A 16,132-nucleotide genomic window follows, 5' to 3' on the forward strand; every position below is an offset into this window, starting at 1 on the left:
GAACGGGATTCCCACAAACACCTCGGGCGCAGCCCTGACTCCGAGCATTCCCCAAGCACTGTCCAGCTCCGTGACTCAGTTTCCCTTTGTTGGGGTGAGAAGTAGTGCTGACCCTTCTGATGGGCAGACATGAGGGTTCCCACTGCTTCTTCCCACCAGCTCTTTTTGGGGACATCCCAGCCCATTTACTGGTTGGATTTCCCCTCCACCCAAAGAATTTCCCTTTATCTTTTCAACTTGAGCCCTTTGAATCCACTCCTGGGGACCCTCAGGGTGTTTCCCCAGCACAACTGCAGCATCTCTGCATGCCACCACCCTCAGCCATCCTGTTCTGTTGCCATCCGTGTTTCCTGTTGCAAGTGGATCAGTTCTGTTCATTGCTGCCAGCACCTCTGCCCAGCTCAGACCAGGGCAGGATGAGTGAGGAGGAGCAGAGCAGGCTGCAGCCAAGTGGCCCCGAGGCACGTGAGCCCCCGGCGTGGCCGTGGCCGTGGCCTGTGGCCGTGGCCAGCCCGCTGCCCGGTGCTCAGCACGCAGGAATGCCGTGAGTTTGCAAAGTGGTTTCAGCGAGACGTTATCTAATGGAGGAGGAGGAGGAGGGTGGATTAAGCCAAACCCACAGCACCGGCTTTCAATTAAACCAAGTGAATTTACGGCTTCTCCTGACACAGTAAACACACGCTGACGGGGTCCTGACCCGGCATTTCCCCTCCGTGCCCTGGCAGGCAAAGGGAGCAGCCTCCCGCCGGTGCTCATCCTGTGGCAGCAAGGAACTCTCCGGGCTCTGCATTATTCATCACCCTGCAAACGGCAGGGAAATGTGGGTGGTGCTGCAGTGGGCACTGAGCCCCAGAGCTGTGCCACCTTGGGGAAGCGATGGGGAGAGTGATGGAGACCTGGAAGAAGAAACAACCCTGAGGTGTCTATTGGACAGGAGTGATGCAGCCCTGGGGCTCTGGGTGACACAGCAGTGCCCTGGGTTGGAGGGAGCTGTGGTCCCATGGGTGGGTGATGCTCGGTGACATTCCCTCAGCACTTCACTCCAGGCCTCTGCCCCAACCCAGCCATCCCCGTGGCTCAGCTTCCCCCCGGGAGCAGGGAAGGCTGCCGCCTCGCTGGGCGTGGTGGCAGAAGGGTGAGCCGGGCAAGCTGGATGAGCCAAGCCAGGATCTCGCAACCAGGGCCGGGAGCATCCCGGTGGCACAGCAGACCAGGGCTGGGTGTGAGGTGCTCCCTCACGTGTGCAGGGCATGCCTGGCTTCCTCTGCCAGCAGCCTGGCCCTGCCCAGCCACCTCTGCTGCCTGAGCCGGGGGAGAGAGCAGCAGCCACTCACCCCTGGTCCACTGCAAGGGGTCTGGCAAGGCCAGGACAGTGCATCCTGCCCCTCCAGCTTGCTGGGCACCCAAAGACCCCCAGCCCTCTTGGCCGCGTTGGAGGAGCCCTGGGCATGCAGTGGGAGGTGAGGCTGTGGGTCAGTGACACTCTGAGCAGCTCAGCCTCCCAGCCCTGCCAGGCCACAGCAGCACCCCGGATGCAGGCACCTGGCCAGGAGCGTGACGGAGGAGCCCAGCAGGGTGACAGGGTGACGTCTTGGAACTGCTGCTGACGTCCAACAGAGGGAAAAGCCCTCCCTAGAGCAAATAAGCATCGGGGCTGTGCAAACCCGGCTTGGCGGGTGTCTCTGGGCAGGTATCTGGGACCCATCTGGTCGCTGTTTACCTGCCCGCTGGAATCCACCCTGCAAACTTCCTCCTTGGATGGCCAGATAAGGCCAAGGAGCCAAGCTTGGCCATGCACTGGCCTCAAAGGGAGGACCCTGCAACCCCAGACCCTGATGGTGATCCTTTGCCTGTACACAGGGCAGTGCAGAATGGATCTCAGTGGGCTTTGGGAGGATTTGAGCACCAGCCCCTGCCAGGTTCCCAAGCCCACAGTCAAACCCTGGTAGCACCAGCCTGGCTCCACGCAGCCCCCAGAGCTGCAAACCAGTGTCCAGGGAGCAGGCAGGGCTCCTGGTCCCTTTCCAGAAGGGTTCAGGCAAGTCATGGCACTCCCACCACTGCCTCAGTTTCCCCCTCAGCCTGTCCCTCCCTGACCTGCGGCAGTGGCTTCTGCAGCGTGCAGGGACCTGTCACCACGCAGGGAGGGGACCATGCTGGGTACACCTGACTCAGGCAGGACCCTACCTGCCATTCCCCTTCAAAGGCAGCCGGGATTGCTGCTCTGCCCCAGGCACAGGGAGACCAAGCAGTCCCCAGCCCACTCCTGTCCCACCCTGCACCTTGCACTGAGATCCTCCATCCACCCCAGGGAACAGGAGGACCAGAGAGTGCACAGCCTCAAGTGCAGCGCTGTGGTTCAGCACTGCAGAGCCCACAAGCCTATTCCTGGGTGCTTCCAAAGAGGTGAATAACGCCCCAGCTCTCCTCACTGCCCTGGTTCAAGTCCTGCAAAGGGGGCTTCCAGCACAGCCCTTGCTTCTCGGATGGATGGATGGATGGATGGATGGATGGATGGATGGACGGATGGATGGAGAGTCAGACTGAGGCCCAACACACTTCATTACACCCTGCAGTGGAACATATGCACACTCCCTCTTGCAGTGCTCATGGCTCTGTTCCCACCTCCGGAGATGGGGAAACTGAGGCAGGGCAGGCAGATGATGGAAGCCAGGCGGGAAGGACAGTGGCAGAGCAGGGAGTGAGCCCAGCCCCAGCTCTGTGCTCGTGTTGTGAAAGCAGCTGGTTATCAGAGCGCGGGCGTCACGCTCGGAGCGAGCTGCTTCCAGGAAAGGAAGGAAGTGTGGGGTCACCCAGCCCTGCTGCCGCCCTTTTCCAGCAAACAGCCCGGGCCTGCTGATAATGGGGCCGTGCCACTGGCCACCCAGGAATTTGGAGCCAATGGCCTCCCTCGCTGCCCTAAAGGTGGGATTTTCCCATTTCCTCTCCCACACAAGCAAGACACGGTGCTGGGGCAGCAGTGCTGATGCTGCCTGACTCTTGTGCAGGGTACGGAGCAGCATCGCATCAGCAGTACCCAGTTCCACCCCAGTGAGCCTTACTGGTAGGAACTGGGAGTCACTGGGCTGGGTTTGCTCCTGTGCTGTGCCAGGGGGTGTGGAAAGGTGCTCTGGGATGTGCTTCCTGCCGGCCTGCCCTGGCACAAGGTGGATAAACCCTGTGCAAGGCTGAACTGGATGTGGGCTGAGATGGGAGCTGCTGCTCCCACAAGCCTGCTCCTCTCCCAACACCTCCCACTGGACACTGAACTGGTCACTGGGCAGTCCCACCAAAGTAACGGGGCCTGCCAACAGCAGCAAGGCAGGATCCAACCCTCTGACACCATCCTGCTGTGCAAAGTGGCCCAGGAGGAAGCAGGAGCCTGGAGCCTGCTCCTCCCCGATACTGGGAATAATTACATGATTATGAGATTTGGAAGCAAAGTGCAGATTAATCTCTGATCTTGTTAGTCCGTGTTTTACCATCTGCTTTGTGCAGGCAGGAGAAGCCCTCATCCCACTCTGGGGAAGGGCAGTGGAAACCCCTGGGGAGAGATGAGTCCCACGGAGCAGTGGGTGCTTTAGGAAAAGGGTGGCTCGGGACCCGAGCACATCAGGACAAGCGGATGCCACCCAGGGCACCAGCTGTCAGCCACAGCCGCCTGCGCCAGCCCCGATTCCTGGAAGCCAGACTGGATCCGGCTCGGCACGCACGGGGCTGGGCTGCGCTGGGACTCCTCCTTTGGCCAACAAGGGCAGGTGACAGCGATGACGACGATGGCCAGGGGTGGGGGGGCTGCTGGGAGGGAGATGGCAGAGTTCAAACCACGGGGAGAGGTTTGTTAGAGTCCAGGTGGGATATGGAGATAGAGAGGAGTGACGGAATGCGGCAGGTCTGTGGACAGCCCTGCATCTCCTGGGCTCCTCGGGGGTTCCCCCCTTCTCCTCCACTCAGGAGGTTTTTGCCAAACAGGGAGGACAAGATCTGCCTTTTATTGTGCTCGTGCCAGGAGATTTTCTCCTGCTCCAGCAGCCCAGGTGCAGAGCCAGGCCCAGCCTTTGCAGCAGCATCAGGTCTCGTGGAGATGGGGATGGCTTTCCACTGGCACCTCTCCAGTATGGGGCAGCAGCAGTGCGAGAACCTCTGGCACTCAGAGCTCTCTGGGGTGACACTGGGACAGTGAGCTCTACCCAGGAACCTCTGTGTCACCAGCTGGACTGTGCCACCAGCACCGAGCTGGTACCTGTGTGCCATGGGCACTGTGGGGTGTGTGTTGTCCCTCTGCCCCATCACCTCACATCAACCACCTGTTGGGGGTCCCAGTGACCTGCTGAGCTGCACAGGGGGACAAGGACCAAACCTACCTGCCCATCGCCCATCCTGGGGGTCACCGCTGTGACCTGACCAGCTCATCTTCTCACCATCCACCCCATGTGGCAATTCAGCCTCCTCCAGCTTGGAAACAGCATCCAGCCCTGCAGGAGCCTCCCGGGAGCCACCTCTTTTCCAGCTGCAGACAAAACCCTTTCCTTCTCGCCCCACGTGCTCCCCGGCCGCGTGTCGGCAAAGGCCCGGGAGAAGATGAAAGGGATTTCCCGGCTGACCTCCTCACCCCGCACTATTTGCACCTCCTTTCCCGCATGCAGACAGGCATTTTTCCCATGCTCAGGGGGTCAGGGCCCTCCCTGCACTCCAGGACACAGCAATGCCAGGAATGTACCTGGGAATAGGCAGGGTTTTGCAGGGTGGAGGGGGAAGAGGAGAGCTGAGCACCCTCCTGTCCACAGTCAGCCACCAACATTATTTTATGACTTTTAAAAGTGCTTTTCTTGTGCAAATGCTCTGCAGGAAGAAACCTGTTAAGCCGGGGCAGGTGGGGGGCTGGACTCAGCCTGAGCCTCGGGCATAGAGGTATTTTGTGTCCCCCAAGCGGTGCCAGCCCATGGTGCTGTCACTGGGGCAGATCTGAGTCCCCAGGCTGTCAGGGGTCTCACCTGGGCACAGGGTCTTGCCAGAGTACCCAACAGTGCAGGTGTAGCAGCTCAGCTTCCTCCAAACAGCACTCAGCTAATTCCAGCCATCTTTTCCCTTTGCCCTTTCATCCCCTTTATGGGGTGGAATAAGCCCATCTCCCCACTCCAGCCTCACAGGGGCTTCCTGGCCCCCCGTGCCTCAGTTTCCCTGGGTTAAATCAGGGAGAACAGCCTGTCTCTAGCACACACCCCCTGGAAGTGGAGCCTGGTTGCCCACAGCACGTGGCAGTGTCTCCGCCATGATCCCAGGGTGGGCAGCCAGGTTGGATCCTGCAGCTTCCCTGGGCCCAGCTTGGACACTGCACTTCTACCCTGCGACAATCCCTTCCCAGCTGTCCTAACAGAGATGGAGAATAATATGGAAAAACACAGGAGAAATGTGTTTCCCTTCACTCCTCCCCACCCTGACTTTGCATCACCCAGGATAACAATAAAGGGGAAATGAAAATGAAGTGTTTTGGGACGAAACCTGGGCCCCAGCTCAGGAGGTGGTGAGATGATGCCAGGAGATGCCCAGGTCTGGGGCATGCTCCCATCACGCAGCAGGGCACAAACCCCATGCCCAGGCACTGCCCCAGCCTGTGTCTCTGTGCCCTTCTCCCTGTCTTTCCTCCCGCGGGTGACACAAACCCTCTCACGGATATTCCTGCCTGTGCACAGGGATGATCTGGGTGTCTGCAACTCAGGGCGACAGAAGGATGGGAAACCTGCTGGGGCCACAGGAGGACACAGTGGGCAAGCCAGGCCAGGCACCCCAGGACATGCCTCATGCTGTTGGGACCCCGCTGGTGTTGGGGACAAAAGCACTCAGGGGCTGGGGGGATCCCCCCGCTGGGCAGGGATGTGGGTGGCACATGTCCTGGCATCCCCACCATCACCCCCATGCATCCCACTTTCCCCTGTTGCTCTCGGCAGGAGGCTTTGCTTGTAAACAGCAGCCCCTGGGTAACACTTCTAATCCCTCTCTTGGCTATTATTCATCCCCAGCTAACCTTAAAGCCTCCCCCTTTTTCTCTGCGAGGCACCCCCAGAGCAGAGGAAATTCCTCAGCCCTGACGTGATGTGAAACACGAGCGGCTCGGCCCCAGCCGCCCCCTTCCCTGCCCCAACCTACCCGGGCCATTTCCCAACCTAGGTTTCCCTGTAGCATCCCACTCCCCACCCCCCTTCTTTTTTTTTTTTCTTTCCCCAACCACCCTTTTCTGCTTTAGACATTGTAACCCGAGAGGCTGGAAATGCAGCTCCTTTCATCTTCCATTTCCCACATCCTGAGAGTCTGGGGAGAAGGAGCCCACCCAGATGATGGAATCCCAAATATGTGGCTCCTTCCACCTCCCCGATCCCCTCCGCCGCCCCCCGTGAGGCTCCATTCACAAAGCAGATTAGCCATGCTGCCGCCTCCCCGCACACCTCGCCCCAAAAAGCCCGCGAAAAAGCCAGCATACAAAAAAAATTCCAATTAATAAGAAGAAATCCCCACGGCTGCTCCTCCCGGGGAGCAGGATGGGTCTCAGCATCTTCCTGCCCTGCTTGCAGGTCCCATCACCCTCCTAAATCGGTGGGAATTGGCACCCAAAGGCCTAGGACTGGGTGCTAGCTGAGAGGGGTTTTGGGGTGCTCCAGCACTCCAGCCAGGACTTTTCTCCCCTCTGTCCTCGGGTGATTCCAGCACCGGGATGTGGAGCGTGGTTCCCAAGCTGTCACTGCTGCCTTGGGGTCTCAGCTCGGTCTGGGGGAACCCCGAGGATGAGGGGGGGAAGGAAAGCAGCACCTCGTGGCTGCACTGACTCCCAGCATCCAGGATCCAAATCCACGGGATCCCAACCCTCCTCTCTCCTAGGGGAGACACTGTCTACCCCGAGATCGGTGTCATCCTGCAGGGATACCCATCACCTGCACTGCCAAGACACCCAGAAATGCACAAACATTTTATTTCATTTCCAACCGTGAGACCCCAGAGCACCTTTCCGTGGCCGCAGAGGTGACTTGGAGCAGGTGATGACACACTGGGGGTGTCCCAACAGTGGCACGCACTGTTTCCCGGCCGGTGCCACCCGGGATTGCTCACCACGTGTAGGTGGGAGCATCCTCTCCTCCCTACTGCTCTCACTCCTCCCTGCTCCGGGTTCTCGCAGCCAGGCTGGGACAACCCCTGGGTGGGCAAAGGGCTTCTCCCTCCTCACGGGAGAGTGGGCATTGCTGGGATGTCTCGAATCCCTTTTTTCAGGCTCCGTCAGGAAGCAAGGGGAGGTGGAAAGGGCCGGGTGCCCGCCTGAGCATCGGGGAGAGAGGAGGAAGGTTTCGGGCTTTCCCCGGGGACCCGCGGGTCGGTGCCGTGCTCGCCCCACGCCCTGGGCCAGCCGGTTCGGCGGGCGACCGAGCCCGAGCCGAGAGAGCCACGGGCAGACTCAGCCAAGGTCACGCAATGACTCAAAGCTGCTGGTGAAAAACCACAGCCCTTCTGTGTCACGGCGTTAATGGCCTCGCATCCTCCCCTCCCTGCTCCAGCCACGTCCCCTGCGCCGGGGATGCTCGTGGGGCTGATCCGGGCTGTGCTCCTGGCTTAGCATTGACCTTGCTGTTTTGTTTCGGGACACCAGTGGGGACCTGAATTTTAACCCTTCACCCCATGCTCTCCTGGGGAGTAAATCGCCTCTCTCTCCCCGCTGGGTATCGCCCTGGCCCTCCCCGTTTTCACCTATTTGCTAATTGTGCTGGCGGGGAAGGCGAGGGGGAGGAAATACAAAAACTAAACTGCGAAAGCAACACTGCAGCTCCAAGGGCCCAGCACAGCAATCAAGCGATAAAGCAGTAATTAAGCCTGATTATCATGCAAGGCAGCCCCGGTTAGACTGGAATGCCGCTGAAGAGCCTGAAAGCTGCCGGGATTGTTTGCAGGGCTCAGAACTGATCTTTTGATGTCTGCTGGGAGCTCCTCTCCCCCAGACCTGCCATCAGCTCCATGTGCCACCCCAGGGTCCCGTTTCTCCCCAGGCATGGTCCTGGTTGGGTTTTTCCTCCTTGCAAGCCCTGAGGAGTCTCCTCTGGGCTGCAAACTGCTCCCCGAGGGCTCAAGTGACGAACTGGGATTGCTCCAGGGGTGGAAAAGGGCAGCCCTGGCCAGGGCAGGACCTGCAGGACATCCCTGTGTCCGTGCAAGGGCGAGGTGGATGTGGGCTGCTCTCCTCCTGCACCCACCTTCCTGGGCGGCTTTCACCCCACGGGAAGAGTGTTGGGAAAAGAGGTGATCCTTAGGGATGAGGGTGAAGTGGGTAGCAACAGGATGGGGTTCGTTTCATTTTAGTTTGAATGTCTGACACATCCCGATGGCCTCGCCCGGGCTGGCAGGGGAAAGGTGAGTGTGTGGGATGGGCTGTGAGGAAAAGGTGGCTCCTAGCCGTGGTTTGGGGTCATTTTGGGAACAGGAGTGCATCTGGGTGGGTTATTCTGGAAAGGGGTGGATATCACCGGGAAATGTGGCCACCTCCCTGCTCCACGCGGCCAGGGCACGGAGCAGTGAGCTCCCCTCGCCGCCAGGACGGGAGTTTTCCCCAATCCAGAGGGGACCCAACCCCTGAGCGCCAGCAGGAAGAGACGGCCGCTGACTCAGTCCCCGGGTAAACGAGCAGCTGGGCAGGTTTACGCACGAGGATGATTTTGGCCCCACATCATCCCGGTTGCAAGACACGCTGCTCCCTCCGACGCTAATGAGCAGGTTTGGGCAGAGCTGCTTCTCCCGAGGAGTCAGGGACAGGCAGCCCCCGGGAAAGCCCGGCCGCTCCGGGCGAGCTCTGTTTGTCAACAGGTTTCCAGGGCAGCCCCTTCGGTGCCTTTCATCATCGTGGTAAAGAATTTGATAATGAGTTCGGGGCCAAATGCTAAGTCACCTCATCCCACGGCTGAGCACTGACTGGCAGAACCAGTTGTCCCAAATATGCCCAGGCGTCGGGTGGGAATAAGGCAGGAGAAAGGCGCTGCCTGCCCCTCTCCCCTACTCTCAGCTTGCATCACCTCAAATTGCAACAGTCACATATTAAAAACATTTTTAAAAATTATATATTTTAAACAAAGAGGAAGGAAGGCTCTGTGTCAGATTCTTCACACATTTCCCTAAATAAAAAAGTCACTTTCTGGGTAAAACCGGAAGTAGATTTCCCAGTTTTTAGTTGTCTCAGCCCCTGAAAGAGGATGTGTCACATTCTGGGTAAACTAAAAGCGGCAGCGGTGTTGGCGAGTCCTTCCCAGCCTGTTCAAGGGCTGGGCTACAGCTCCAAACCCCAGTTTGGGGGGTGCATCTTGGTTGTATTTAATATTTTTTTTCTTAATACTAAAGGGGATAGGATCTCACCAGCATTTCCAGTAAACCCCATTCGATTTCAAGCAATTCATCCCACAAGTATGTGTGGGATGCCAGGAACTCCTCGGTCTTGCTTAGGAGCAGGAGCCCAGATGGGCTTTGTCTGGAATAATTCAGCTCCCAGTGGCTGGAGCTCTTTGCTCTAAATGCTAATAGAGTGAGTAATCAGAGATCTCCATCCAGTAAATTATTTATCTTATCTCTGGAGCTCGGGGAAGCATCTCAGCCAGCGACTTCTACGGAAAAACGAAGAGAGGGGAAAAAACTCAAAAATAAAGGATGTTTGTCAAGAGTCCCCAGCTGGAACGGCCACACGGCCACTTTTACTGGAAAGGGGAAAAGTTCAGGCACGTGGTGAAGCAACGGCGGGATGAGCCCGGGGGATGCCGAGCACGGGGGAAGTTGCGATTCCCGCGAAAAGTAAGAAAGAGCAGGAGCAGCCGTGAGGCGGCGGGGGCGGCGCGGCGCCTCGTGACCGCGCGGGGCCGGAGCGCTGCGCAGCCGGGCGGGCACCGCCACCGCGCGCGCCGCCGCAGGGACCGCTCCCCATTGGCTGCCGGCAGCGGCGGGGCGGGGCCACGAGGGCTGGCCACACCTCCAGGGCCGCCCGGCCACGCCCCCGGCCCCTGCGGCTCGCGGGGCCGGCAGGGGCCGCGCGCCACACGCGGCCGGGCCTCGCGCGGAGCGGCCGCTCGCGCCCGCAGCGCCGGATCCCGACCGGATCCCGACCGGATCCCGACCGGATCCCGACCGGATCCTGCCCGACCCCCGCCCGGATCCAGCCCGGATCCCGCCCCGACACCGCCACCCGCACACCCCTACCCAGTGCGGATCCGCAGGTGCCGCGACCGGCCCCGTCACCGGGATGCTGCTCTCCAAAATCACCTCGCTGGCGCATCTCCGCTCCGGGACCGGCGGGGAGCTGCACCCCGCCAAGCTACAGCCAGGTCAGGGATGCCCGGCCCGGGGATGCCCGTCCCGGCTCGGGGCCGGCCGGGGCAGCGGGCGGATCGCTGACGGGCGGGTCTCGTCCACAGGGAAGGAGAAGGAGCCGCTGGAGCAGCTGTACCGGGTGGGCCCGTTGCTGGGGAGCGGCGGCTTCGGCAGCGTTTACTCGGGGATCCGCCTCTCGGACGGCGCCCCGGTAAGTGGCGGGGCCGGCGGCGGGCGGAGGAGGAGGGGGCTCGGCGGGGCGGGCGCCGAGCTCATCCCGGCGCCGAGCTCATCCCGTCGCTCCCCTTGGCTCGCAGGTGGCGATTAAACGCGTGGCTCGGGATCGCATCTCGCAGTGGGGCGAGCTGGTGAGTGATCGGGGCCAGCGGGAGAAGCCGGGGCGTGACAGGCGGGGATGAGCCGAGACGCGGGAGGGTGGAAACCGGGACAGCGCGGGGGGAGCGGGTGTGGGGTCAGCAGGGGACGCGGAGCATCCCGGGCCGGGGGATGCCCAGCACCGATGGGGGCGGGCAGGGGGACACCGGGATGTCCAGGACTGCTGGGAGCGGGCAGGGAGACACCGGACCATCCCTTGGGCGGGGGGATGCCCGGGACTGGTGGGTGAGGGCAGGGGGACACCAGAGCTCGCCGCGGGCGGGGGTTCCTCAGCCCCGCTGACGGCAGCGTGGTCCCCCCGCAGCCCAGCGGCAGCCGTGTGCCTCTGGAGATCGTGCTTCTGAACAAGGTGGGCTCCGGCTTCCACGGCGTCATCCAGCTCCTGGACTGGTTCGAGCTCCCGGACAGCTTTGTGGTGGTGATGGAGCGTCCGGAGCCGTCTCAGGACCTCTTCGACTTCATCACGGAGCGGGGATTCCTGCCGGAGGAGATGGCGCGGGGGCTGTTCCGCCAGGTGCTGGAGGCCGTGCGGCACTGCAACAACTGCGGCGTCCTGCACCGCGACATCAAGGACGAGAACATCCTCCTGGACTTGGCCACCGGCGAGCTCAAGCTCATCGACTTCGGCTCCGGCACCTTCCTCAAGGACACGCTCTACACGCAGTTTGACGGTGAGCGCACAGCCGGTGCCGGGCTTTGCCGGCCGGGCTCGGAGCTTTCCCCGTGCCGGGGGGGGGACGCGATGAATTCTGCAGCCGCTGCCAAGTTGCTGTTTGGCACGGGGCGGATGTTGTGAAACGGGAGCCGGCTCCCGGCCCTGCTGACAGCCTCCGTCACCCAGCCTGGCTCGGGGGGAGCCAGCGTGACAACAACACTCCGGGGAGGGGGGAGCAGAGGGGGGTTTGCAAAACCCGAGCACCGGCCGGTTTGGTTTGCAGGTGCGGAAGGGCTGGGGCTGCTCCGCTCCCCTTGTTTGCCTGGGTTTACAATTTTATTTTTCTTGCCATTGCGGGGGGGGAAGGCGTGGTTTTTCCCCACCCGTGGGTGGGTTTTTTACTCGCATGTAACGGCCGGGCCTTCCCCGAGCCCTGCTGCCCTCTTCTGGCACCGGAGCCTTCCTTTTACAACCCAAAGTTTGTAAACAAGAGTCACGTGCTGGCGGGAAGGCGGGCGGGTCACGCCGGGTGCCAGCGCCGCCCAGGGATGCTCGGGCGCGGGGCTGATGAGCTGCTGTGTCCCGCAGGAACGCGCGTGTACAGCCCACCCGAGTGGATCCGCTTCCACCGCTACCACGGCCACTCAGCCACCATCTGGTCCCTGGGTGTCCTGCTCTACAACATGGTCTGTGGGGATGTCCCCTTCGAGCAGGATGAGGACATCATCCGCGGACAGGTCTTCTTCCGACGCCGCGTCTCTCCAGGTGGGTGCACGGCTGGGATCATGGGATTTGGGAGGCAGCAGCTCCAGGGAGCTGTCCAGGGGCTTCATCTCCCACTGCTGGCTGGAGGAGGTGGCACATGTCCTGCCATCCTGCTCTCCTCCCAAACAGAGGGTGCATCGGGAGGGCTGGGCAGAGCTCAGACACTGCAGACAGAGGGTCAGGGTGGACAGGAGCTTGCTGACTGACCCGTGGTTGCTGGTTTTTCTCCCCAGAGTGCCAACACCTCATCAAGTGGTGCTTGTCCATGCGCCCCTCGGACAGGCCATCGTTAGAAGATATTTTCAACCATTCTTGGCTGCAGGACATTCACCTGGAACCGTCACCATCAGAGATCCACCTGCACAGTTTGATTCAGGAGCCTGACAAGTAACAGCTCCACACTGCTCCTGGTCATAAGAAGCAAAGAAAACCAGACTTTTTCATCTTGACCATAGCACTGAGCAGGGATCCTCAGATGGGAATGCTCACATCTCGCATCTCGTCCTGGAGCTGGGCTGGAGATCTGCTCTTCCAAGTTCTGGTAGCCACCATCCAAGCCAGCTGTCCTGGACTCCATCTGAATGACCTTGTCTCTTTTGAGATTTTGCCACTGATTTTTTTGGACAGCTTTTGGTTTTGGAGGCTCTCAAGTGTCATCTTGACCTGCTGAATCGGGGTTGGCAAGAGGATTGGAGACCTGATTGCAAGAAAAGCTTCAGTGGGGGAAAACTGATTGTGGGGAGGGCAGGGCCTGTGGCCAAGTGGCTGTCCCTTTTTGCTGTCCCCGTGCTCGTGTGCCTTCTGTTTGATCTGAGCTGTGCTGGAGGAAAGACTTGACTTTTCCTACAGTGCTGCTTTTCTGAGACTCACCTGGGCCTATAGTTCCTTTTCCCTTTTCAAAAAGAAAATGGGTCAGAAGATGCTTGGGAACCAAGTGGGTTATGCCTCGCCTCCTGTGCCTCCATCCCACGTGGGTTTTCTGGGGTTCTTTGCTTCTCTGTGCCCTCACGAATGCACAAACAATGCAAACCAACAGCTGTAAATGTGTACATAGTTCTACAGGAGCAAAGCTTGATGTACAGTTGTGAATAGTGATAACATTTTGCCTTTTTTTTCTCATTTCCAGGTTTTGTTTTTAATTTATTTTCATGAATTTGTTGTTTGTTTGTTTTTGTTGGGTTTTTTTTTTAAAGGAAGAGTTCTAGCCGCTAGGATAACTTATTTATTTATTTATAATTCATGTTTTCATGAATTGGAAATTTCCATGGGTTTCCAGCCCATGCCTTGCTTCTACAGCTGCTGATCCCCCGGTTTTGTTTGGGTCTTCCCTCTGTTTCTGTCCTGTGTCCATTCCTGGGCCCGTCATGTTTCTGTCGGATGTCTGGCGGAGGTGTGGGGTGGCTGCTGCTCCCCAGCTGTCTGTGTACATAATTCTGGGTGCTGTTCTTTCCTTGCCACGTGCAGATCTCAGTTTGCAGATGAGTTTGGGTTTTCTCCACGGGTGTCTTGTTTGGGGCTGGGGAGGGGGGAGCTGGCCCGGGCTGTCCGCACTGTCCAGTCTGTTCCTGTAACCAAGTGTGTAGCCGGCGGGTTTTGTTAATAGTTGATATTGTACAGGGGAATTGAGAAATCTTATTTTTTTTATGCGGTTTTAAATAAAAACAAAACACTTGATGTGATGGAGACATTCCTTTGTTGCGGGGTGGATGAAGGATATGCTGTGAGTTGTGGGCTACCAGTGACCACACCGTGGCTACTCTGGGGACGGATGCCCTGACCCCAAAGATCCCACCCCACCATTTACCGGGACCAGCCAGTCAAAAGCACCACGGGGACAGCCGGATCCATCCCTCCACGGGGTGTTTCCAGAGCTGACTGCTCCTGGCAGCTCTCCTGGGAGAGATCAAAGAGGTGCTGAGCCCTTTTCGTTCCCATTCATCCGCAGGCTGGTGCGGAGCATGTGCTGGGGCTGGCGAGTAAACAAACATCAAAGTGCCCTTACGAAACGCCGGATGTTGTCAGCCAAATTCAATTTTGGTAAGGCAGATCCTGTTGCTCCGGCTCTGTTGGGTGTTGCATGCCGGGGGCTGGTGGGTGCAGGAAGCTGCCAGCGGGCTGTCCCCACCTCCAGCTCGGCCAACGCGGAGCAGAGGAAGCTGATCTTCAGATTACGAGAAGTCGGTCGCTATCAGTCAGCAGCGGTCGAGTTTTTCACCCACCAAACTGTCAAACCCTGTTTCCAGCTCTGCGGCGCTTCAGGGATGTTTGTTTGTGTGTTTTCTTATCTCGGTTTGGGGTGGTTTTTTTTTTAAATTAATTTATATCTGTTGAATTTTGGAGCGCTGTTTTTGCACGACCTCCTGGAGCAGCTGCTGCTGCTGCATGGACAGGGCTGTGTCTGCTCCAAAGAAAGGGCAGCTTTCCCTCTCTGCAGGTGACTTCACAATCCCCAGACTAGATCTGACACAACAGGACCCTCCTTTCCTTGGTGGCTTCCATGCCAGGGAAAAATAAAAAGCCCCATGGCTTTTTCCTTAATATCCCCATGTCCAGTGAGCAGTCCCTTTCTCCAGCTCTCCCAGGCTCTCTTGTGCTCTCCAAGCCATGTGGCTGCCAGGAGGGAATGGGTGGTCCTGGAGCCACATCCCAGCCTTGCAAAGTGACCTGGTATCACCTCTGTGCCTCTGCCTTGGCAAAAAAAAAAATGTTAAGTTGGTTTGTTTGCTTTGCTTTTTTCTTTTTTCTTGTTTTTTTTTTCTATTTCACTCAGCTGCAGCTTTCATCTCCTTGGGGCTGCTCAAAGCAGGAAACGCAGCTCCAAACGCCTTCAAAGTTTAGGCCTATTTTGAGATGTGGTTTGTATTTACCCTCCTCTTTCTTTTTCCCCCCACAAGACCATCCGGGAAGCTGCTCTTACACGAACACAAACGTCCCCACCACACCTCCTGTCACCCCCTGGAGCTCCCGAGCCCCCCAGTGACCGCTGTCCCCCCCAGCAGCCCCAAACACTATCGTGGCCTCGCTGCGGGCTGGCCAGGCCCACCCTTCCCGTAAGCTCGCCGGCTGTTGCGGCGTTTCTTAGAAAACTGAGCAGAAACGCTGAGCAGGTCCCGTGTGGAGCTGGCTGCTGATAGTCCCTTGGCTTCTGCCTGTGGCTGGTGATTTTGTCACCCCAGGCTTGTGCTGCTGGAGCGGGACGGAGCTGGTGTGTCCCCCGGCCAGATCCTGCTGACCCAGGGCACTGTCCCGTCCTGCCAGGGGGACTCTGTGCATCAAGGGTTGGGTGTTGGGTTGGTGTGGGTTTGATCACCAATGTTCTTGAGCAGTAATATATTCACAAGGCTGAGAGCCACCAGATTTGTGTCCCAGGCTGCTTTGCAAAAGGATCAGTGCATGTTTGGTTCCCTGTGCACCAGCCTTCCCAGGCAGTTACACCTTCACGAGGCCAAGAGTCACTAGATCCATGTCCCAGCTCTCTGCCACTGGGAAAGGATCCCGGGAGATGGGCAGTTACAGCATCAGCTGCCTGTTGTGCCCTCCAGGCTGCCCAGCACCATCACACACAGGGCCTGGGGGAAAGAAGACACCCTTTCACCCCTCATTTTTCCTCACTGTGGGGATGTTTCCTGCACTTTGGGGCTATCAGCTATGACAGGAGAGGATGAAAACACAGGAATTATCTATTGGGAAGTGACTCAGAGGCAGCACAGCTCTCCAACCTCCCTTTCACAAATTTGTCTTGCTCCCCTGTGCCAACAGAGGAAGCACCCACAATGCAGAAATTGCAAATAACCCAATGAAGGGTTGAGAAAAAAAACAAAAACAAAACAAAGCAGGATGAGATTTCAGGCTGCTGGAACTCCACTTCTGGGAGCATTGGAATCCCATGGATGACTGAGGACTTCCAAAGGGCCAGCACTCATCACCCCTGTGCCCTTCTGTACACATCCATCCCCAGCTAAGGTGCTCGGTGATGCAGCAAAGACCAGCCAG

General features: G+C 58.8%; 1 protein-coding gene and 1 long non-coding RNA gene across 3 annotated transcripts; one reads left to right on the forward strand and one right to left on the reverse strand.

Annotated features, from left to right (window-relative positions):
* Positions 1–10,024: 10,024 nt before the first annotated feature.
* On the forward strand, positions 10,025–13,813 carry PIM1 (Pim-1 proto-oncogene, serine/threonine kinase). Of its 2 annotated transcripts, XM_085082779.1 has the most exons (6): positions 10,028–10,337; positions 10,428–10,534; positions 10,641–10,691; positions 11,024–11,390; positions 11,963–12,139; positions 12,373–13,813. In XM_085082779.1, exons 1-6 carry the CDS (start codon positions 10,256–10,258, stop codon positions 12,528–12,530), a joined length of 942 nt encoding a protein of 313 aa, XP_084938905.1. In that variant the 5' UTR covers positions 10,028–10,255; the 3' UTR covers positions 12,531–13,813. The 2 variants fall into 2 exon arrangements, with proteins under 2 accessions (XP_084938904.1, XP_084938905.1); XM_085082778.1 differs by having other exon boundaries at positions 10,025–10,534.
* LOC146426921 (uncharacterized) lies at positions 13,247–15,067 on the reverse strand. The gene is made up of 2 exons (XR_014856574.1): positions 14,142–15,067; positions 13,247–14,032 (listed from the first exon to the last, which is right to left on the reverse strand). It is a non-coding gene; the product is annotated as an uncharacterized LOC146426921 (long non-coding RNA).
* Positions 15,068–16,132: the final 1,065 nt, after the last annotated feature.

This window comes from Lichenostomus cassidix, chromosome 26, assembly GCF_008360975.1.
Source record: "Lichenostomus cassidix isolate B80296 chromosome 26, HeHo_3.0, whole genome shotgun sequence".
NCBI lineage: Eukaryota > Metazoa > Chordata > Aves > Passeriformes > Meliphagidae > Lichenostomus > Lichenostomus cassidix.